The 23,973-nt window shown below is 42.0% G+C and overlaps 1 protein-coding gene across 7 annotated transcripts in view; it reads left to right on the forward strand.

Moving 5' to 3' along the window:
• Positions 1 to 23,694, forward strand: part of DISP1 (dispatched RND transporter family member 1) — a 96,876-nt gene extending 73,182 nt beyond the window's left edge. For all 7 annotated transcript variants that reach the window (XM_077340247.1, XM_077340298.1, XM_077340308.1 and 4 more), the window contains 6 exons: positions 4,392 to 4,421; positions 8,064 to 8,187; positions 11,850 to 11,977; positions 12,753 to 12,850; positions 14,311 to 14,408; positions 20,077 to 23,694. In XM_077340247.1, coding sequence (XP_077196362.1) covers positions 4,392 to 4,421; positions 8,064 to 8,187; positions 11,850 to 11,977; positions 12,753 to 12,850; positions 14,311 to 14,408; positions 20,077 to 23,685 — 4,087 coding nt within the window. In that variant the 3' untranslated portion in view covers positions 23,686 to 23,694. The remainder of the gene's footprint in view (positions 1 to 4,391; positions 4,422 to 8,063; positions 8,188 to 11,849; positions 11,978 to 12,752; positions 12,851 to 14,310; positions 14,409 to 20,076) is intronic.
• The last annotated feature ends 279 nt before the right edge of the window (positions 23,695 to 23,973 follow it).

Raw genomic sequence — 23,973 nt, forward strand, 5'->3', positions numbered from 1 at the left:
GGAAGTCAATTCAAGGCATATGAACAAGGCAGTAATCCACATGAGGTCTTTATGTCCACAAAAACTGTGCTATGCAGTCCTTTGAAACCTTTGCCTCTACAGCTATTGCATACTGCAAAGATGTATTAGTTGCTTGAGTTGCTGTGACCACTGTGAGTAAGCCTGATCCCATCTCAGCCTTTCAGAAGCTTTGTTACAGGATCGTGCAACTTTGGTAAGGCATGCTGTTGTTGTTGCGGGCTACCTCGTACAAATGGGATCTTGTTGATGATAGTATACAACTGTAGGCACAGGTTTACTGTATCCCTGCTGTCAAACTCTTCTATTGGTTTGGTAATCAGCATCCTCATTATTCAATCAAAGTTTACCAGATGTATTTGACTTGTGTAGTATAGCCCAGGCTAGCCTGATCTCCCTGGATCCTGGAAGCTAAGCAGGGTCACCCTTGTCAGCCTTTGGATGGGAGACCACCAAGGAATGATTCATTAGGCAGAGGCAGGCAACTGCAACCCACCTCTGAATGTCTCTTGCCTTGAAAGCAGTCAGGTGTGACTGGACAGCAAAGAAAAACACATTTATATATTGAAAGAGTGTTGTGGAGTAAAATGTCTGTAGTTTAACATACAGCTGAAGCTTTTATAAAGTTATACTATATCTGTTGTGAACCTACCAAACTGCAGTCATTATTGTTCTTATTATAACCTAAGAAATTGTTAACACTAGCTCTTAATCATTGTGCAGTTGCAGTATCCACCAAGTGGTTATCCGTGACCTCATGGGCAGTTCAATGATACCAAGGTGTGAGTTAAAGTCGCTAGAATGAAGCTACAGTCCATGTTAAGCTGATTGAACCTTATTTGCCACACTATTGTTTACTCACACAATTTGGAGAGATTCTCTTCACAGAATCACGGAGTTGGAAGGGGCCATACAGGCCATCTAGTCCAACCCCCGCTCAACGCAGAATCAGCCCAAAGCATCTTAGAGCTCTTCACAATTTGCTTTGATTCCCAGCAATCTGATTAACAAATCTTAACACTTCCCTAGTCAGCCCAGTTCCATGTGACTAAATAAAATAACATCTCAATACTGTTTTGGATTGGGTGTACCAGAAATTTCTACAGAACATGACTTTCCCACCTCAGTGCTACTTCTGGGGGGACAAGGGAGCTCTTAAGGAACTGCATCAAGGGAGAGCTGGCAAAAAAATGCAGTGCCACTCTTGGAAATCTTTCCCACTTCAGTGGTTTCTGTCAGACAATGTTTACTTGCCTCAGTTGCCCATTTACTTTTTCTTTCCGCTTAAAGGTAAAGGTATCCCCTGTGCAAGCACCGAGTCATGTCTGACCCTTGGGGTGACGCCCTCCAGGGTTTTCATGGCAGACTCAATACGGGGTGGTTTGCCAGTGCCTTCCCCAGTCATTACCGTTTACCCCCCAGCAAGCTGGGTACTCATTTTACTGACCTCGGAAGGATGGAAGGCTGAGTCAACCTTGAGCCGGCTGCTGGGATTGAACTCCCAGCCTCATGGGCAAAGCTTTCAGATGGCTGCCTTACCACTCTGCGCCACAAGAGGCTCTTATTCTTTCCGCTTACACAGTTTCTAATGCACAAAAGGACCTGGCTTCTCCTCCCATAACTCCTAAATTTACTCTGGAGTTCTTGGGGTGGGACTTTGTCAAAAGCTTTGTCCTTTGTCATCCAGTGGTCTTTTTGAATCTTTGTATAATTTAATTCTTACTGTTGGTTGTAATGGGTTGGATCCAGCAGAAGGGTTTGCTGAAGGGGTTGGTGGACTGGATGTTTCCCCACCTTTCCCAAAGAGCCTGCTATTTGTCTCAAAACTCTGAGGATCAGGAGAGCCTCACAAGCAAAAGGATGGGGCACTGCAATAATGAGGGGGTCTTATGCCAAGAAAGGTACTCTGGCTCTAATGACAGGGAATCAGGTAAAATCACATTTCCTCTCTGCTAAGGTAAGTAATGTGTGAAAGAGGAAGAAAGCGGCAATTTGATTTGACACACACAACCCTGAATCATTATAGCACAACGCTTTAGCTGCAAGATGATTCTAAAGTCTTATAGTTGTTCCTTAGTAGCTGATTTTATACAAAGTAGTTTTAGAATTTTGGTCACATTATGAGAAGGCAAAACTCACTGAAAAAGATGATGATGCTGTGAAAAGAGGAAGACCCAACATAAGGTGGACTCACACATGAAAACCATGGCCTTCAGTTTGTGAGACCCAATAAGGCTGTTAATGAAATACACTTTGGAGTCATTAATTCATGTTTGTCATGAGTCAGAAATGACTTTGAGAGCACATAATACACATGCGTGGTTTTAGTATAGTCTTTTGGGGAAAAGTTGATGTCTAAACAAATGCAGCTTCATAGTTTACTTGTTATCAAATACTAGCACCATCTTTGATCTATATCAGCAATCCTACTTTTGAAAGGCTTCAAAAACAATTCATAGTATGTTTAAAAATATTTTTATGTTTAAATATGTTTAAAATCCTATTGAGCTCATGCAAAAATGTATGCATGCAGTCTCACCCTGTATCTGCATTTTACTTTCCCAGTGTTCTTCGGCTTCTGCCGTGTTGCTCAAAATGATAAAATCTTTCCAGTCTGAAAAGGTTAAAGGTCACACCTGCTATCAAATTTATCAAAACATGCACAGAATACCCTGTGTATCAAAATGAATTTCTACACTGTATCCATTGTATTGCAACTGTTTATGACAAACAAATGGGGGCCATATAAACTAAGCTTGCTATTTCACTTTGGACTTTGCATCAGTTAAATGACCTTTGTGCTTATGTTAATTTGCTGCTCACTCTTTTCCCATATGTATGAGCTGGTAACGTCCATTTCAGCATATCTGAAGAAGTGTATGTGTACACAAAAGCTTATATTTTGAATAAAACTTCATTGGTCTTAAAGGTTCCAGTGAAATCAATATAATGTTGCTTATAAACTCTTGATTGGAACAGTAGTGAGCTGCTAATCCTATGTACCCTGCACAAACATTTCATCGGAGGAAAGTGTATGTTTAGGGCTAGGAACGACATCTAACTTCGATTTTTTTTTAAGACGCTTGAAAGAAAACACTGGTATAATTGTGGGGGTCTATGCTGTTTGCAATATCTTCTTCCTTTCAGAAGTGATATTGTTGCCTATCAGGTTTAGAAAACAAACAAGCCTATCCTGTTTCAGTGCCAGAAATAAAGTGCCTTCAATTTTACCCTCTTTTTAAAATACTCAATATCATGTAAGCACTCTGAAGCACCATTTAGGACTAACCTTCATCGTGAAGCAAAATTCTTGTTTTACCTGAAGCTATGGCTAAACATCTGTTTGTTATGCTTGTCATGTCTCTATATTGGGTGTTTTTCAAAAATGTGCAGGTTCCCCAGGAGGCTGCAATTATAGTTTTCTAAAGCTGAAAGCTTGAGCTGAAAGCTTGAGCTGTTGAGCTGGTATATATATTACCATAGTGATCAGAGAGCGTTAGGGCAGTGGTTGAGAGTAGAGGAGTAAACTACCCCCCCCACCGGGTCTCAGTAAAATTGTCAAGCGTTGAGTGGTCCCTGGTGATAAAAAGGTTGGGGACCACTGACCTAAGGAACCAGATAAGGAGCTGCTTGTGTTCCGTTTTGGTGTGGTGTATATTTCAAATGATGAAGGGAAACAGTCTGTAAAAATAACCCTGCACAGGAAGTGCATAGTGTCATCAAAAATCATTTAGGAACAATGATTTTTAATGGTCCATGAGTTACTCCTAGCAGCCAGTCAGTTAATTGTTTTAAAGAGTGTCCTATAGCCAGCTAGGTGTAGTGGTTAGGAGTGCGGACTTCTAATCTGACAAGCTGGCTTTGATTCTGTGCTCCCCCACATGCAACCAGCTGGGTAACCTTGGGCTCGCCACAGCACTGATAAAGCTGTTCTGACCGAGAAGTGATATCAGGGCTTTCTCAGCCTCACCCACCTCACAGTGTGTCTGTTGTAGGGGGAGGAAAGGGAAGGTGACTGTAAGCCACTTTGAGACTCCTTTGGGCAGAGAAAAGTGAAATATAAGAACCAACTCTTCTTTTTTTAATTGGCCTCTGAAAAGCTATTTGAGAAGGCTTTTTTTCTGGGAAATGGTGAGAGTGCTTTTATCTTCTATTTATATTTTGACTTGGTTTTGTAAATTCTTCATTACATATGATTTACATAAATAATCATTACATTTATTCATTACATATGATTAAAATGCTAGCACAGTGCAGAATTGTGAAGATCAACCTTCATTAATCCATTGAGAGCTCTTTTTCAGGTTAATATCTGAAAAGCGTACCGAAGAATAAGTATGTAACTTAAAATTATTCTGTGTTTGATTTTTCAGACCAGTTAGAACACTCACATTGCCCAAAAGGTAAGATGCCTCCTCTTGTTTGAATTCTTTTGAGGTTTTATGCATCTGCCCAAGGAGTAGGGCAGGGTTACCTTTTGTGCCCAGGGGTTCCAACTAAGTACAATCTGCATTTGATGTTAACATCTTTGAAATGCCCATTTGTCTGTTGAGTTCCCATGCAATCACCTTGAGAATTTGCTGGCAATTCAAAATCTTTAAACGTCCCGCGGTGCAGGGCGCCGCGGACTAAATAAAACAGTAAGGGCTTGTGGGGAGGAGTTAGGGCGGGACCTGTCCGGGATAAAAACTCGGAGAGCGCCAATCAGGAGCCGCGAAGTGGCCCCGGACTCCCTGCCCGCGCTCCGTCCCCATATAGTTCGCAGCCGGCAAAGGAGCTTTTTACAACCAGGATCAATTTTTCTGTGTTGGATTTCCCAAAAGCTGGGACATCCTGCATCTAAAAACACCTTGATCGATTTCATTTCGGATTCCAGTGGGAGCTGTACTCAGCACAGTTCTGAGACTAGGAACATGAAATGCAATTACCTCCTGAGGTCTGGATCTTCAGGAAATACGGAGCTGAAAGGATAAAGGGGGGGTAGAATCTGGATGTTGAAAGTTAATATTTAATTGGAAGCCACCTTATTTGATTTTCTCGCCCTTTGGGCAGAAAGTGGTTTTTCTTTTTTAAATGTTTGTTTGGTGTTTGGGGCAGGTGGATGCAGAAATAGTGGAGGGCATTGCAGCCATGACAGAACACTGTGAGACCTCACATTTATGATCCTCTTGGAAAATTGTGGATTTTTTTTAAAACCTTGATTCTAAGTGTTCAAGGTGCTGCTTGTAATTTGTTTGCAAACTGAGGTCATATTTTGAAATATCGTGCTGCCTCAGCATTTAAGGGTAACTAAAAGCTTTGGGGCCTTAAAAGTATGTGCTGTGATTTTGTGATGCAGAAGAAAGGAGTGATCTTATTCATTCATTTTATTTTTAACAGCTCCATCTTGTAGGCCCTGCAGAACTGGGAATGTTCCGTCAGGGCCTTCAGCTCTCCTGGGAGCTCATTCCACCAGGTAGGGGCCAGGCCCAAAAAAGCCTTGGCCCCTGTTGAGGCCAGGCAAACCTCCCTTGGGCCAAGAACCTGCAGCAGATTTGGACCTGCAGGGAGCAAAGAGCCCTGCAGAGGGCATAAGGAGACAGGCTGTGGGGCTCAGACCGCAGATGACCTTAAAGGTTAATACCAAAACCTTGAACCTGATCCAGGCAGCAACTGGAAACCAGTGCAGGTGCCTCAGCCCTAGCTGGATATGGGCCCTCCCAAGATGCTCTTGAGAGGACCCTAGCAGCCACATTTTGTAACTGTAGGTCAAGCCATCTGAAATGTAGAATCATAGAATCATAGAGTTGGAAGGGGCCATACAGGCCATCTAGTCCAACCCCCTGCTCAATGCAGGATCAGCCCAAAGCATCCTAAAGCATCCAAGAAAAGTGTGTATCCAACCTTTGCTTGAAGACTGCCAGTGAGGGGGAGCTCACCACCTCCTTAGGCAGCCTATTCCACTGCTGAACTACTCTGACTGTGAAAATTTTTTTCCTGATATCTAGCCTATATCGTTGTACTTGTACTTTAAACCCATTACTGCGGATCCTTTCCTCTGCAGCCAACGGAAACAGCATCCTGCCCTCCTCCTTTCAAATACTTAAAGAGGGCTATCATGTCCCTTCTCAACCTCATTTTCTCCAGGCTGAACATTCCCAAGTCCCTCAACCTATCTTCATAGGGCTTGATCCCTTGGCCCCAGATCATCCTTGTCACTCTCCTCTGTACCTTTTCAATTTTATCCATATCCTTCTTGAAGTGAGACCTCCAGAACTGCACACAGTACTCCAGGTGTGGTCTGAGCAGTGCCGTATACAATGGGATTATGACATCTTGTGATTTTGATGTGATGTCCCTGTTGATACAGGCCAAAATGGCATTTGCCTTTTTTACCGCTGCATCACACTGCCTGCTCATGTTTAGTTTACAATCCACAAGTACCCCAAGGTCTCGTTCACACACAGTGTTACCTAGAAGCGTATCCCCCATCCAGTAGGCATGCTTTTCATTTTTCTGACACAGATGCAGAACTTTACACCTACCTTTATTTAATTGCAGCTTGTTCTCACTTAATACAACAATAACAGATGTCTGGGCTATTGTTTAAAAACTGATGTGTAGGTGGCACTAGAATTAAAAATGAAGTTCATATAAATCTAAACACAAATGAAATAAAATACAAACACTTTTATATTTGATGTAATACTATATCATCCAGCTGCATGAGTTAGATCAGCCTTTCTCAACTTTTTTTACTATTGAGAAACCCTGGAAACTTTCTTCAAGCTTTGAGAAACTCTAGAAGTGGGAAGCATAACTATGCACATGCCCACCTGGGGGCCCTCCCATTCCCCCACCCCCTGCATGCCCATCATTAGCCTTTTGGGGAGGGGAGGAGCAGGTCAACATGACCATCGCCCAATAAATGTTTAACAAATTTTAACTATTAAAATTAATTAACTTCCCACCCATTTGGGAAACCTTTCCAAGGCCATCAAGAAATCCCAGGGTTTTCATGAAACCCTGGTTGAGAAACCCTCAGATAGATGCACCTATTGTTCCATTTTCTTTTATTACAAAGCAGGTTTATATTTGGGTAGAGAGTTCTGGTGAATTTCTACCCTCTGGAGTCCTGGGAGGTGGGGGGTTTGACAAAAAATTATTACAGGTTTGTAGTCCCAAATGGTGTTCAAGGCCATTTTTAAGAAGTAGTGTTAAGTGCTCTGCATAAATGCCCACCTCTGATGAGTACTCTTTGTTCCTGTTATGCCTAAGTAAAGGCTATATGGTGGATATTTGTGACTTTTGCCAAACATTTATGATGAAAGCCCACTCGGAAAGAGCATCCCAGGTCAAAGCCACACTTTGGGAATGGGCCCCGTCTGCATCATCCCTGTCCAAGATGGTTCAGTCCACCTCAGATGATTGTGGCCATCAAAGTCTAAGCCCCAAATGTCATTTTCGTGTTTTGTAATACAATCATATCAAAGTCTCTAAGACCTTCAAAGTACGGCTTGAGTCTAGCCACTTGTAATTTAACATACCAGATGGAATGTATTTGCAGTATTGAATCTGGAAGAAAAACATGTTGGGTACTTAATCTTGTTAGTACAATATTTTTATTCATTATGGCATTGCTTTTCTAATCTGTAAGTTCCAGGATGGTTTGGAGAAAATACAGCAGCCAAAAAAATCTATTTTTAGCAACCAGCAAAGAGCTGCAGCATGCATACAGAAATTAACTTTTGAATTAGATATTTTTGTATCTTTTTGTTAAATATTTGGAACAATCATTCATAACAAGTTCCTTTAGAATAATACAAGTTCCTTTAGAATAATACTGTGAAGAAAATTGTACAGGGGGGAAACTGGTTGAAGTCTGAAGTTTTTCTAAAAGGATAACAAAATGAGTAATGATTGAAGTCCTATGCTAGATGTGTACAAATCCCAAATTAATTCAATTTAAACAGTTTTATGCACTTAAACACAATGCTAAAGTGACTCAATTTGTTCTTTTCTCTCCTGGACACCCATCTCTTATTGGTATTTTCCATTTGTTTCAGCTATGCAGCCCTGATAGCCGATTGGCCTGTGGTGGTTTTAGGCATGTGTACTGTGTTGATTGTGGTGTGTGCGTTAGTTGGAATATTAGTACCAGACCTGCCAGACTTCTCTGATCCATTATTGGTAAGTAAACATTTATAAGTAAACATTCTGACAGAAATGCTAATTCTGTGAACTCAGGCAGATTGTAACTTGGTGGACAGGGATTGTGTGGGTGCTTGGCTCCTGTGGTCATTTCCTGCATTCTGCAGCAGGTTGGGCTAGATGGCCATGGAGGTCCTGTCCAACTCTATGATTCTTTGTGCTGTCATTTTCTAGCAATATTGAGCAGAGTTTTAGGAGTTGTCAGTGAATATACTACATAGCTTTCAGATACAGAATTACACAGCTCTAGACTGAAAAATCTGAACATTTATGGTTTGTAGTTAAGTCCAGATGTTCTTTCAAATATGTCTGAATGGCTGCTGAATCTTTTCAGCAATAATAAAAATTGAAAAAGCTATCTAACAACACCTCTGAAAATAATTTTCACTTCTCATTATTGATTTGCGGTACTGTGGTAATAGGGCATAGAGCATTAGAGTGTTCTAAAGCAGTGGTCCCCAACCCGCGGCCCGCGGCCCGGTGCCGGGCCGCAAAGGCCTTGGTGCCGGGCCGCGGCTCCCTCTCCCCGCCCACCCCCCGCAGTAAAAAACTTCCCAGGCCGCAAGCTTGCGGCTCAGGAAGCTTCTTACTGCGGGAGTGGGGGGAAAGAGAATCAGGGCCGTGCCCGCACATTGCCGTACATGCGCAAGTGCCGCACATGCGTGATTTTGGCCGCGCATGGCGCATGCGCAGGCAGGCAGTTGCCCTGCCGGTCCCCAGTCTCAAAAAGGTTGAGGATCACTGTTCTAAAGCAATAATTCTTTAAAAAATGAAAAGTCTGTCTTCTACGGTAGGGCAGTCATTTCATTTAAATGCACAATATTTACACTACATATACACTATGTAACTGTTGTGATCTTCTGTTTTGTCCAAGCATAGTTAGAATATTGTCTTCCCTTTAGCTTTATGGTTCATTGCTCAGCCAGTCCAAAGGGACTAAAGAATGCAGTAACAGTGCTATGAGGCTTATAATGCAATGCCCTTGAGTCAGAAAAACTGAAGGAACCTGTTCTGCTTTCTCTAAAAGCACTTAAGCATCAAGTGAAGGCTGCTCAGAATGATGCCGTGTTGCATCATACAACTGCCAATGCAATTCATTAGCAGACACAAATCTTCTCTGTTTGCTCCCCCACCCCACCCGAGCAGCCACTTCTTACCCTCTGAAATTCCAGAGGTCACGGGACAGACCCAAGGATATTTCATGTAGCCTTTCAGCTGTGTGGCTGTTGGTTCCATGGTTTCTGTGACCTCCAGCATAAACTTTTCTTGGATACTCAGGGGCTTTTGAGAACCATCCCTTTCTCTTCCATCAGCAAAGGTGCAGTTTCACCCCCTTTCCATGTTCTGTGCAGTTGCTTTTCCACACGAGTCTCATAACCCTGGGATTCATCCCTCAAAATCTGAAGGAACTACTCTGAGGAGCAGCCTCATTTGGAATGTTTCTCTTGCTATATTGCAGAGCTGGAAATCAGAAAAGCCGGCAAGGATGCAGAAGTGAGCAAGCAAAACAATTAACAAATTGGAGCACCTTTGCTGTATGAGGAAAGGCTAAAGAGTCTGGGATTTCTCAGTTGCGGGGAGGGGAGATGATGGGGTTCATATCCATAGAGAGGTTTACCCTCCCTCTCCTGCAATAATTCAGGGGTACCCAGTGGAGTCGATGGGCAATAGATTCAGGACAGACAAACGGAAATACTTTTACTTAACACATTGTTTTAACTCTGGAATGTTCTGTCAGTGAATGTAGTGACCGACCCAAATGTATTTGACTTTAAAATGGAATTGCATGGGTTCATGTTTCCAAGGCAGATAACCTGTAGTGCTGTGAGGCAACATCAGGGACAGTTCTGGCCTTGGTGCCATGCACATTGGCTCTTCAGGGGAACTAGTTGGCCATATGTAAACTGGATTCTGGAATAGGTAGAGTTTTGGTCTAATCCAGCAAGTCTGATGTTCTTATGCAGGGAAAGTGTGTGTTTGTGGGGGGGAATGCACCCCCCAGTCCTTTCCACTGATAAACTGCTGAAGCCAACAAGCAGCTATTTGTGATACATGTTAAGTTGCTCACCCCAAAATACAGTAAATGTGAGGGTTTTCTTTTTTAACACAGTGCTATCATGTTTTATTGATTGATTCATTCAATTTATATCCTGCCACTATCCATGGACTTGTGGTGGGTCACATAAAACAATATAAAATCCCCAATAAAACCAATGAATCTCAATCAATTACCTCCCCCCAAAAGTTCTCTTCTTTACCATGTGAGTGAAAATGCCAGCAAATCCTTAGGGTACATGCTGACTTTCCTTGATTCAGTGAATAAGTAATTATAAAACAGAAAGTTAAACATGTTAACAAAACACTTTACAATCTTTGCATATTTTGCTTCATTGTAGTGAAGTGATAGAAGAAAGTATATTTGGAATTATTTGGAAAGATTTACAAGGTCATCCTATGTAACTCTCAGTTTAAAGGCAATATCCATCCTCCAATCCTGTAAAGATCTCCCTGTGTTGCCATATAATACATATAACACACACACACACACCTTAACACAGCCTGCAGCGCCGCGGACTAAATAAAAGGGTAAGGGCTTGGGAGGCGGGATGTGTCCGTGATGAGGAAGGGTGCCGATTGGCCCCTTCCTCTGGACAGACTACTGGAGGGATCAATGGGCAGGCGCAAAGCGCCTGCCGATTGGTCCCTCCGAGTCCCCGCCGGAGCAACTGTGGCTCGCAGTCGCTCCTTTCCTGGCGGCCTGACGCAGCGAGAGGCGTGAAGCGCCTCTCGCCACGTCAGGCCGCTGCTCAAGGGAGCCCCCGGCAATCGCGCTCTGCGCGACTCCCGGGGGCTCCCATGCCTAGCGCCCGCTGTATTTATTTTACAGCGGGCTTGAATACTAGTATATATATAAATACATAATTCTGCCCAGTTAAGTTGGCCCAAAGAGCATATCTTTACATTGTATGTTAAGTGGCATTGATGTCCCTTGCAGTAGTTCCTTCTTAAATGTTTCAGCAGCACTATTGGCTGCTTCTGCTCCAACACAGACCTTACTACTGAGTTAAGGTGTATATAACTTCCATTAAAAGATTAGACAAATTACCGTTCCAGATCAAAGCTGTGGAAGATCCAGTGTACAGTGATCCAGGTCATGTCCACAGACTTTTCTGCTTCTATTGGACTCTTATGATGGAAAGAGGACTGGGCTGCTGCTGTAAACAGCAGATGCGTATAGAGTTCTTTCTGCCCATAATGGAGGAATTCTGCCATATTCCTCAATGTTTTCAGGATGATTTCTCTTAACTATGTTCTTATTAATCCATGGTCAGTGAAGCAATTTTCAAGTGACCAAAATTCAAACTGATGGGTTTACACAGCAGTCATATATTTAAGATGCTGATGGTGCTAAATTTAAAACAAAACATGGTTTCCTTTTTATTCTTACTACTAGCACTGGAAAAGGCTGCTGTTTTGGTGGCAGTGACATGTTCTGTGGTGCTAATATTAAGCAACTATAAACTGTTCTCTGTAGAACATACAGGTTCTAATGAAATTTCCTGCTTGATGTTGATGGTTTTCCTCCTGATAATACATAAAGATAATACATGCTAAATGAATTATATACTGTTCTGTCTTAGGGTTTTGAACCAAGAGGGACTGCAATAGGGCAGAGGCTTGTCACATGGAATAATATGGTGAAAAACACAGGCTACAAAGCAACATTAGCAAATTATCCCTTTAAGTATGCAGATGAACAAGCTAAAAGGTAGAAATCTTTTATAATTTTCCAGCCATTGTCTTGCACTGATTATTTGTGTGTCAGCTGAAATGATAAATGGAAGCTTTATAAATTTGTCCTAATACACAACAAAAATGGTTTTTCACATTTAGCTTCTGGTTTTCTCTTAATTAACACTGTTCAGTGTTAATAAACATTTACTGTGATATAAACATTATTTTGGCAATGTAAGCTCAGGGAGTCATGAGAATTCTTAATTTCTAAAGGAATCTTACTTTAGCCAGATATAAAACGTGAAAATGTGTAATGGAACTGTATTAACCTTCTACCCCAAGGACAATGTTGTCTATTTTTATGCCTAGTTTAATTCACTTTTAATGATACAAATCAGTCTTGAAAATTATGGGTTTCTTTTTGATCCAGGTACTTTGTTGATTTATTTATTTTATTAGTCTTATATTTACCACCCTTCCCAACAATGGGAATTTATAAACATTTAGGTTCTAATTTTGTAATTTTTTTATAGTACCTGTTTTTCCCTTGACTGGGAACTTTACTGCCCTGGCTCCCGTGCAGGAGCACAAATATGGGGTGGATGAAGTGCACCCAGCCAAATGATCCCCCATGTGGGACCAGGAAGAGGCAGAGCAACCTGCCTTGGCTCAAACTCCAGGCTCCAGCCTGGCGTGGAACCTACAGTGCAGAAACGGTCTTTGTGATTTCATTATTGAAACTAAAATTAATCTATTAAAATGCATAGCTGCTTTGGCTTCTACACATTAACAGTAAATGTTCTCCCTAGTCATCGAGACGACAGATGGTCGGATGATCACTATGAGAGGGAGAGAAGGGAAGCGGACTGGAATTTCCACAAGGACAGCTTTTTCTGTGACATTCCAAGTGAGTTGGCGAGAGTTAAGAAGCTGCAGCAAACAATGTTTAGAGTACTAAAGCAACCCTATTTTTGTTCAACGGTTAAAGACATTTGAAATTTCTTATCTTTTTTCTTACTATTTTCTTATTTTCTAGAAGTGATTGTTTTTGATTTCAGAGAATAGAAGGTTGTTGGCCTATTTGGAGATCCAGATTGATATAGTGGTTAAGAGCAGTGGAGAGGCGGATTTGATTCCCCACTCCTCCACATGCAGCCAGCTGGGCGACCATGGGCCAGTCACAATCCTATTACAGCTGTTCTCACAGAGCAGTTCTGTCAGAGCTCTGTCAGCCCCACATATTTAACAGAGTGTCTGTGTGGGGGGAGGAAAGGAAGGTGATTTTAAGCCACTTTGAGACTCTTTCAGGTAGTGAAAAGCAGAGTATAAAAACCAAGTCTTTTTTATTTTTAAACCAAATAACTCATCATGTTAATTATCAATATAGTGGTGTGACATTTAACATTTGCAAGTGACCAGGTAAAAAATTCTGAAGCATAATACCTTTTGTGTGAAATGATTCCTGGTGATCTATTAGCTCTTCTTTGCTTGCTTCAAGTAAGGATATGGTTAAGGTTAGGCTTCTCACTGCTTCCATCTTCTAGATTGCACAAGCCTAAAATTAACACTGAGGTCAAGCTCAGAAGGCAGGAGGGGGTGGGTCTGTAGACCACAAGGCTGAATGCTGGGTAGCTGCAGGTTTCTTCTTCCATCACCCGTCTCCTCCCAACTGCAAGCAAAAATGGCTCCTTTGAAGGCTGGACTGAAGGAAAATGCCTCCCTCCCCTCAGTCAGGGGCTGTCAGAGGCTCCTTCACAGCAGGCCTGAAGGGGGTGGAGGGGGAGGGAGCGCACTCTCCAGCCTCCTGCCAGCTCTGTCAGGGTTCTGAGGCAATTTACAGTTGGATTTGACAGTTAGGACAGCCTTGGAGCAAAAAGGGCTGGCGCAGGCTGTGTTCTCATCCACCTTGGCAGCCCTACTGACCTCCTCTCCCTGCGGTGGTCAGGAGTAGACTGGCAGCCAGACTGGGCTGGGTGAATGGAATTTTGGTCTGTCCTGGTGAGGGGCCAATTGGAAGGTGCTTCGCGTGCCTCTCCATTGGCCGCTTGGCCCTTGAGTGGCACTTGGAGGGGCGGATTAGCAGCTGCTTTGGGGCTCCGGATTCGCCCCTCCAAGTTTTTATCACGGACAGAGCCTGCCCTAACTCCTCCCCAATAGCCCTTAGGGCTTTATTTTTTCCGCTCCACAGGAGCAGTTAAAGATATTAAGGCAATAATTGGCTTATTGAATTGGCTATAATTCCTAACTGAAAATAAGCTCTGATATTTCAGTCATAATGACAAAACAGTATAAAATTCTGTTATATTGGCTTCATTTATGTGCGCGCGTGCACATGTAATATAAATATATAATCTTAATTATTTTCAGGTGATCGCTATTCACGAGTGGTATTTACATCAACAGATGGCGAGAATCTGTGGAATTTACCTGCCATAAAATCAATGTGCAATATAGATAATTTGAGGGTAAGTGACCATATTTATGTATTTCAGAGTTTCAGCTTTGTCCTTTGCAGCCAGCAAATGGCTTATTGGTAGGCAGATGTTAAGGAAAGCAGAACTGACTTTGCCTTTTCAGTGATAAGGATGCATCTCAGCATTTCTCCATGAACCAGGCTTAAGTCTAACAATGCCATCTGTTTCTTTTCTCCAACACTTTCTGTATTGAAGAATGGTGTGTGTGTGTGGGGGGGGGGGTTACCTAACTGTTTTTTGTTTTCTGAAATCAGTATGGAAACTGTGTCCTTGCCCATTTTTATGCTCCCATTAAAGTTGTTTTTCAGCATCATGTAGTGTGCTGTTCTTGGGCCATTGCTTTTGCTTGTGACTCCTCAACCATAATCAGTTGGACTGTACATCTTATAGACATCTATATTGTAGCTAGGTAAATACTGTATTTGCTGACGTATAAGACTACTTTTCCCCCCTGAAAAACATGCCTCCAAGTGGGGGGGTCGTCCTATACGCCGTGTGCACTTCAGTTGGGATAGACATAGCTGCCCATAGTGGCCTCCCGATGCCCATCCAGTGCCCATAGTGGTCTCCCGATGCCCGCCCACCTCATTCTAAGTACCATCCAGTATCGTGCGGTATCCAGCGCGGCTGTGGCGGATCATCAGCATGGCTGCGGCGAGCATCAGCAGTGAGACAGGGGTGCCAGCCTTTTCGGCGTGACCGGCCCATTCTGCTCGGTGGGAAGCAGCGGCCCAACCCTTGTCTATGCAGAGCTCGCACATGCGCACTTGCACACTAGTGCCGGTCACAGGGAGATGCAGGGGGGGGGGCGGGTATATAATAAATTCTATATTTTGAGTGGAAATGTTAGGGGGTCGTCTTATACGCCAAGTCGTCTTATATGCCGGCAAATGCGGTATTCCAAAAATAATTCAGTCCATGGGGTTCTGAGAAGGCAAAGCTTTCTTCCTTTTCAGAACAGAAAGGGGGTGAAAGAAGACGCTTCTCTGATCAGGAGAAAATGTTTTCCATCACCAGAATAGATCAGGCATTTTTTTAAAAACACCTCCACTAAGGACCAAAAATATTACAAGTTGCATGCAGCCTCTGGGGTTTCACAAGTTTCTCTTGCATGTGTTACAAGTTAACATCTCACATAGTTGGAAATATAGTCTGGTTTTAACTAGTGACTCTTAACTGATGCAAGCTTTGTGCTTGAAGTAAAGAACATATGTTTACATTGCATATCTGTGATGATATGCAAGCTTATCACTCTGAAAACACAGCGATTTGTATGCTTTGTCAGTTGCTGAAGCCAGTCTCGGAGGCACATGGCAGGCAGCTTGAGTTGCAATGTAGGCAGGCCTGAATAGGAGCAAGGTTTTCATGAGGCATATAGGGCTGCTGTGCCCCCTCCTCCCATTCAAGATAATACACAGGTTGAGAAAACTGTAATGGAGGACAGTTTAGTGGAAAGCTCCAATTTAAAATGAATGATTTCAGATTGCTTCTCAAAGATTTTTTTGTTTTTTTATGTCAGTTTCTGATGAGTACTTTCTTTTGACATCTGAAAAACTTAATCCAAGGTAACCAGACTTATCAAAGTTCACAGAACCAAAGGATATTTTTAAAATACCTATAGTAAAATACTTTTAAAATACATTTTATGTAAGTAGTTTTCCAGCACTTGTTCATTTTATTTGGAGTAAAATAAAAATAAATTGAAGCCCTCAAGCTTTAGAGCTGAGAATAGATATGTTCTATAGGATTTGTATACCCATGGAACATTCCCAATCCCAAATTGCAGCTGAACTTCTCTAAATCCCACTGCCAGGAGTCCCAGCCCCAGGGTCGGTGGTGATGTAGCTTCTAGTTGGAGCCTCACTATCCCAGGAGTGTGGCCATGCTGAGTTAGTTGCCTTGGCAACCAGAGAGACACTTGGGTGGGACTGAGCATGAATGTCTGCTAAGGAATTTCAGTAGTTTCAGATGCATGCACAGTTTGTTGTCCCATGTTTGACAGAGGAAGGAAAACAATTAAGGAGGATGCAACCCAGTCTCAGTTTAGCTTTCCAGGGCTAGAGATGTGCGGGAACAGGAGAATGAGATTCCTTCACCCTTCCATATTTGATACTTCCTGACCCTCCCAGTTGAGATAAGAGGTTAACAGAAAGACTACTCTGACTGTGTATTTGCTGATATAGAAATACTATCCAGAAATTTAAATAGATGGCTCCCTATAATAAAGATTCTCCATCACAATGTAATTTGAATAATATTATGGGGAAATCTAGCTGGTTTAACAGAATTGTTTTTTTAACTGTTCGGTTGTTCAAACCATATATATATAGTAATGCTGAAAATGTGTAAAGTTTAGAAAACTGCAAAACTCTTTCCAACTGCAAACCTCTGACTCTTTGAACTGCTAAGAGTAATGGATGTCTTCTATAGCCTTTAATCTTAAAACTTTCTATGCTGGCTGCTGTCCATATCTTTCTTTAATTTGTGCTTTTTTAAAGGTCCCACTTGTATTTGTATTGAAACAAATACTGTTAAGTCAGTGGAAACAATTTCAACTGCTCTGGAGTTTAAATTTAAGCTTAAGGATATATTTATGATTTAGCATATTTTCCTCAGCTGTTTGAATTTCAGTGGAAACTCTTATACATTTCCAACATGTCTGTAGGGTGGGTTGCCATCTGTGTATCATTCAAACACAAGCTATCTTGGGCATGCTATAGCCACATTAGCCATCTGGTTTTCTTGCACTTGAGCTTATACCCTATAACTGTTCCACACAGCACCCTAATAATCTTAATAGTATTGCCATATGCTGAGGCACTGTAGGATCTGGCCCCTCTCTTGAAATTGTTAACATTTATTAGCCGCAAGCTGTCAAATTTCAGAACACATTTAGAGTCCAGTGGCACTAACCAAGTTTTATTCAAGGTGTGAGCTTTCGTGTAAATGCACACTTCCTCAAATACAAGTAAATCTGAAAATTCTCCCTTGCATGCTTCCTAATATATAGAATTAAAAGTATGTATTTGTGGGTTTAGTGCGTTTAGTCAAGGCTATGGTCTTCCCAGTTGCAATGTATGGCTGCGAAAGTTGGACCATAAGGAAGGCCGAGCGTCAAAGAATTGAGGCTTTTGAACTCTGGTGCTGGAGAAGACTCTTGCGAGTCCCTTGGACTGCAAGGCGAACAAACCAGTCAGTCCTAGAGGAGATCAGCCCTGACTGCTCCTTAGAAGGCCAGATCCTGAAGATGAAATTCAAATACTTTGGCCATCTCATGAGAAGGAAGGACTCCCTGGAGAAGAGCCTAATGCTGGGAGCGGTTGAGGGCAAAAGAAGAAGGGGACGACAGAGAATGAGGTGGATGGATGGAGTCACTGAAGCAGTCGGTGCAAAGTTAAACGGACTCCGGGGAATGGTAGAGGACAGGAAGGCCTGGAGGATCATTGTCCATGGGGTCGCGATGGGTCGGACACGACTTCGCACATAACAACAACAAATTTGTGGGTTGGCAGTTTCCCAACTCTGTGGTTTCATGAACATTTCATCAGTGGCTTATCAGTGAAGAAATCAAAGACCCACAGGGGTCATCCACAAGGAAGAGTTAGGTTGATTTTAAAGCACCTATGGGTACACATAGGAAGACAACAGGGAGGCTCAACAGCCTGCCTTGGACCCTCTAAAGTATTTATGCAGATAGAAGAATTTCCACCCTTGGAGCATGCCTCTCCCCCCTCCCCCAGCCCAGTGTGCCCCCTGAAAAGCAGCTCTTAGTGAACAGAGGACTTCCAGGAGCAGCAATGGGAGGGCATATTTGACTGCAGCTGAGGTGTGGAAGAGTTTTGCTGTGTGTATGTAAGCCCTTCTGTCAGTAGAAGTGCTATAGTGGATCCAGGCCGCTGCACCTTTCTCCTCTGCAATATACAGGTTTTATTATTGGTGGGTGAATCAACATGGAAAGTGTTCCCTAAGGGCAAGAAATTTAAAAAAATTATGAGATGGTGTATAGGCACTGTTTTGGTACAATGTCTCAGAATAACTCTCTTTATAGTATTATCACAGTGGCACATCTTGACCCGGTATGCCCCTAGCGGCCTCTGGGTCAAGCATCTCTTTTGGTCAAGCACCGAAGTGGAGCCAAACATTTTAACAGCAGTAATTGTGTTTTCTTATGATATTTTGAGAAGTGGCTGCAGGTTTTCTTTGCAAGTTCTTTCAGTCCATTCGCCTTTATCTGTAGGGTTGGTTGCTTTGGCAGCAAACATAGATGGCCTGCCACATGTTGAAGGACAGCAAGTAAAACTCAGTTTCTTTCTGAATTAGAATGAGCTCAGTGGGCAATCAGTATTTCCTCCCAGCTTGCCTGACTGACCCAAAGGACTTGCATATTGTATCCTCCTTGGATAGATTTGGACATGTGCCATGAAAAATAGAGATGACATTCCAGTGCTTCCTTTTATTCATTGGGTTGTTCATTTTTCCTTGAGTTTCTCTGTATGTGTTTTTATCTGGAAACAATCAAACGTGAATTATCCTGTTTTTATGGAATAAGAGATCATTCTTGTTCTGAGGTTTTTTTTTTTTTTTGTAAAATGAAGGCCATATTACCTTTTTATAACAATCATATGAATGTCAGAATCCTGTTTTGTGCTATGAGAAGATTGTTCAGAATAAGCCCAAGTAATTTCTGTATGAATGAAAAGCAGAATGCTTGAATGTCATTTGCCTGTCTTTCAGATGCTTAAGTATCCTTGTAACTGGCTCAGTGAGACTAATCCTGTAATAACACTGGAAATGTTCTTAAACATATTCAGGATCGAACTTTTTAATGCATCCAAAGCAAGAAATTTGAAAAGAGTTCCAGATGTACATTAAAAAGTTTGGCTTCTATGGCATTTCAGGCCCAGTTAATGGGGAGAATGGCTCTCCAAACAGAGTTGTGTTGATCCACCCATAAGATATTTAGATATGTGCTGATATTCAACCAGCATAAGCTGGAAAACTTGTAACCCTATATTGACTTCAGTATGTAAGCTAGTACTGGGAATGGGGAGAAGATTCAACTCTTGACTGGATGCTCTGACCATTCAGTAAATGATGGTTGGGAAATGGCTGTCAGATGCTTATTGATGTTGCAGAATGTAATCTATTGCATTCGCATCACTAGCCAGAGCACCTAGCCTGATCTGGCTCTGTATCCTAACACTGTTCTCAGTGCAATGCAAAACTTGTGCAAGGAGATGATTTCCAACCAGACCAGAAAATTACTGGAAAAGTATTTACATAGTAGTGTTAGTATACTGTACTATCAGCAGGATCTCTCAAACTGGTTGAGAAATTCAAAAGCCCCCAAAATGTACCTAGCATCCATGTGGCTAAATGGTTTATTGATCTGCTCTAGAAGAAATTTCTTACCTGCCTGCCAGACAACCCTAGGATCTCCTAGCTATACTACACACATGCCATAGGATAAATATTAAATAAATAAATCCCCTTGTCTTTTGTCATGTTCTGTAACACTGTTTTATCTTCTTATGAGTAACTGGTTTGATACTCAAGACATTTGGTCATATGATCTTAATGATAAAGAATATGTTTCTTTCTAGCTTTGCTTTTTTGCTTTGAACTATAATTGTGTTTGTCTTTCTCCCTCTTTATACAGATACGATCCCATTTTCAGTTTGGTGATCTCTGCCAGAGGACCACTGCTGCTTCTTGCTGTCCCAGTTGGACTCTGGGCAATTATATTGCCATTTTAAACAACAGATCATCCTGTCAAAAAATTGCAGAGAAAGATGTTTCTCATACTCTGAAGCTGCTCCGTACATGTGCCAAATACTATTACAATGGGACCCTGGGACCAGATTGTTGGGATATGGCAGCCAGGAGAAAAGACCAACTCAAGTGTACAAATGTGCCTCGTAAATGTACAAAGTACAATGCTGTTTACCAGATTCTCCACTACCTAGTAGACAAAGATTTTTTAAGCCCAAAGACTGTGGATTATGTTTTACCAGCTTTAAAGTACAGCATGCTTTTTTCGCCTACAGAAAAAGGGGAGAGCATGATGAATATCTATTTGGATAACTTTGAGAACTGGAACTGTTCTGATGGAATAACTACCATCACAGGGATAGAGTTTGGAATAAAGCACAGTTTATTCCAAGATTATCTTTTAATGGATACCGTGTATCCTGCTATAGCCATTGTGATTGTTCTCTTAGTCATGTGCATATATACCAAGTCCATGTTTATCACACTGATGACCATGTTTGCCATAATAAGCTCCTTGATCGTTTCCTATTTTCTTTATCGGGTAGTATTTAATTTTGAGTTTTTCCCCTTTATGAATCTCACTGCACTGGTTATTCTTGTTGGTATTGGAGCAGATGATGCATTTGTCCTGTGTGATGTCTGGAGCTACACAAAGTTTGACAAATCTCATGCTGAAACTTCCGAGACAGTGAGCATAACTTTGCAACATGCTGCCCTTTCCATGTTTGTCACCAGTTTTACCACCGCTGCTGCCTTTTATGCCAATTATGTGAATAATATCACAGCCATCAGGTGCTTTGGTGTTTATGCTGGCACCGCCATATTGGTGAACTATGTCCTAATGGTAACATGGTTACCTGCAGTTGTCGTGTTACATGAACGGTACCTACTCAATATATTTAGTTGTTTCAGAAAGCCTCAGTCAAGGGTATATAACAACAAGAGCTGCTGGACAGTGCTGTGCCAAATTTTCCACAAAGTTATTTTTGCTGGCTCAGAAGTGTCCAGGATATTTTTTGAAAAAGTGTTGCCATGCATTGTTATCAAATTCCGCTATGTGTGGTTGGTCTGGTTCCTAGCCTTAACTATTGGTGGGGCATATATTGTGTGTGTGAATCCAAAGATGAAGCTACCATCCCTGGAGCTCTCAGAATTTCAAGTGTTCAGGTCTTCGCATCCTTTTGAGCGTTATGATTCTGAATTCAAAAAGCTTTTTATGTTTGAGCGTGTCCATCACGGGGAGGAGCTTCATATGCCCATCACTATCATCTGGGGTGTATCTCCTGAGGATAATGGGGACCCCTTAAATCCCAAAAGCAAAGGAAATCTAAAACTGGACAGCAGCTTTAATATTGCAAGCCCAGATTCTCAGCTCTGGATTTTAAAGTTCTGCCAAAAGCTAAGGAATCAAACCTTTTTTTATCAAACGGAAGAGCAAGACTTCACAAGCTGCTTCATAGAGACATTTAAGCAGTGGATGGAAAATCAGGACTGCGATGAGCCGGCTCTTTATCCATGCTGCAGCCACTGGAGTTTTCCCTACAAACAGGAGGTTTTTGAATTATGTATTAAAAGGGCCATAATGGAGCTTGAAAGAAGCACAGGGTACCATTTAGACAGCAAAACTCCAGGACCTCGCTTTGACATAAATGACACCATCAGAGCAGTGGTACTAGAGTTTCAAAGTACCTACCTCTTCACCTTAGCTTATGATAAGATGCATCAGTTTTATAGAGAGGTGGATTTGTGGATTTCAAATGAGCTGAGTACTGCTCCTGAAGGTCTAAGCAATGGTTGGTTTGTGAGTAATTTAGAGTTCTATGACCTCCAAGACAGTCTCTCTGATGGTACTTTGATTGCCATGGGTCTTTCAGTTGCTGTTGCATTCAGCGTAATGCTACTTACAACTTGGAATATCATAATAAGCCTTTATGCAATAGTGTCAATTGCAGGGACCATATTTGTCACTGTTGGGTCGCTTGTTCTTCTAGGATGGGAACTGAATGTTCTAGAGTCTGTCACCATATCTGTTGCTGTTGGCTTATCTGTAGATTTTGCCGTTCATTATGGAGTTGCCTACCGCTTAGCTCCAGATCTTGACCGAGAAGGAAAAGTAATCTTCTCTCTAAGCCGCATGGGTTCAGCAATTGCTATGGCTGCGCTGACTACATTTGTAGCTGGAGCAATGATGATGCCTTCTACAGTTCTAGCATACACTCAGCTTGGCATTTTCATGATGCTTATAATGTGCATTAGTTGGACATTTGCAACTTTCTTTTTCCAGTGCATGTGTCGTTGCCTTGGGCCCCAAGGTACTTTTGGTCAGATTCCTCTACCTAAAAAGCTGCAGTGTAGTGCCTTTTCCCGAGCATTGTCAGGAGACAAAGGAGACAAGGAACAAGATCAAACTCATCCTGTTACCAAATACCACTTGGATTCCAGAGCTGAAAAAGCAGATATGGAGCATGAGCATTATGAGTTAGAGCCTCTGGCATTGCATACCAACAACTGCAGTGAGTCAGAGAAGAGAACCTATGAAGAAACACACATCTGCTCTGAGCTGTTCAGTGGTAGACATTCAGATTCACATGTTCTTCCCCAGTCAACATACAACAATGAACTGAAAATAGGGCCTAAAAGTGAATCTGGCTCAGTCATGATGTCTTCTGTAGAACAGAATATCTCTTGTCAGCTGCTGTCTCAAAATCAGCAATGTAATTGTTCACATAGTTATAAGCATGTGGGCATGAAATGGAGTCCGCAGTCATGCCAACAGTTAAATGAAGCTTTCTGCTACCAGGGCTCTCCTCTTTCTGGAAACTTGCCAATCCAAAGTGCTCTGATTCCCATAAATGCTTTGCATCATTCCTCTGATACTTATATGAACACTGTCCAGCACGTCTTTCACTGCAACTGTCTACAAGGCAGACTAAAGAGACCTCCAGTCCAGAATTCACTTCCCAGAAACATTTTTCTGCATTCCGTGCAACATTTTCAAGCCAAGCGTCTTTCAAACACGGAGGAGAATTTGAGAAATCTTCCAAAGGAAACAAGTTCATCCCATTTTGTCTGCAAAAGCGTTGGTTCACTAATGAAACCTTGTTGCGAAATGGAGAAAAGTATGCCTGATAGTCAAAAAGGACTGTGTAATAACCACAGAACCAAATGGGATGTAGTAGTCACTGAAGTAAACGAGAATGGAAATGGGACTTCCGCATCGAAGCCAAACAAGAAAACTGAAAGGGATGGCATACAGAACTTAGCACAGACAGCATCAGGCATAAAAGCTAGTCAGAATGAGCAGGAATTTGAGAACACTATTGCCAGAGAGGATGGTTATGAGTCTTGCCCTGATAATTCACAGTATTGTAACAGAACCAGAGCTACGAAGTGCAATTCTGTTGAGTGTCATATGCCAAACACTGAAGCCCATGTGCCTGCTCTGTTAGCACACCCAGAACTTTCCAATGAAAGTTTACTAATAAAAACACTCTAATAAATCTTATTCTTGGCACTTTTGTCTTTCTTTTATAACAGCTTGAAATACTAAACCAAGTCTGGCTTTAAGCTGTTTATTGATAACCATGATAGAAGCCATACAAACCTTACGAATGTCTCTACTTGTGTCGATAGTAGATTCTCTTGTAGAAAAATATTTCAGGCATCACTTTGTACAGAGTTACACACATTTTCAATTTTATTTTCACTTACTTTTACCAAGGACGAATTTGTGCCACCAGGGTTTCTGCGACCACCTGGAAACATGAGGTAGAGCTGAGCGTGA

Source organism: Paroedura picta, chromosome 1 (genome assembly GCF_049243985.1).
Source record: "Paroedura picta isolate Pp20150507F chromosome 1, Ppicta_v3.0, whole genome shotgun sequence".
Classification (NCBI taxonomy): Eukaryota; Metazoa; Chordata; class Lepidosauria; order Squamata; family Gekkonidae; genus Paroedura; species Paroedura picta.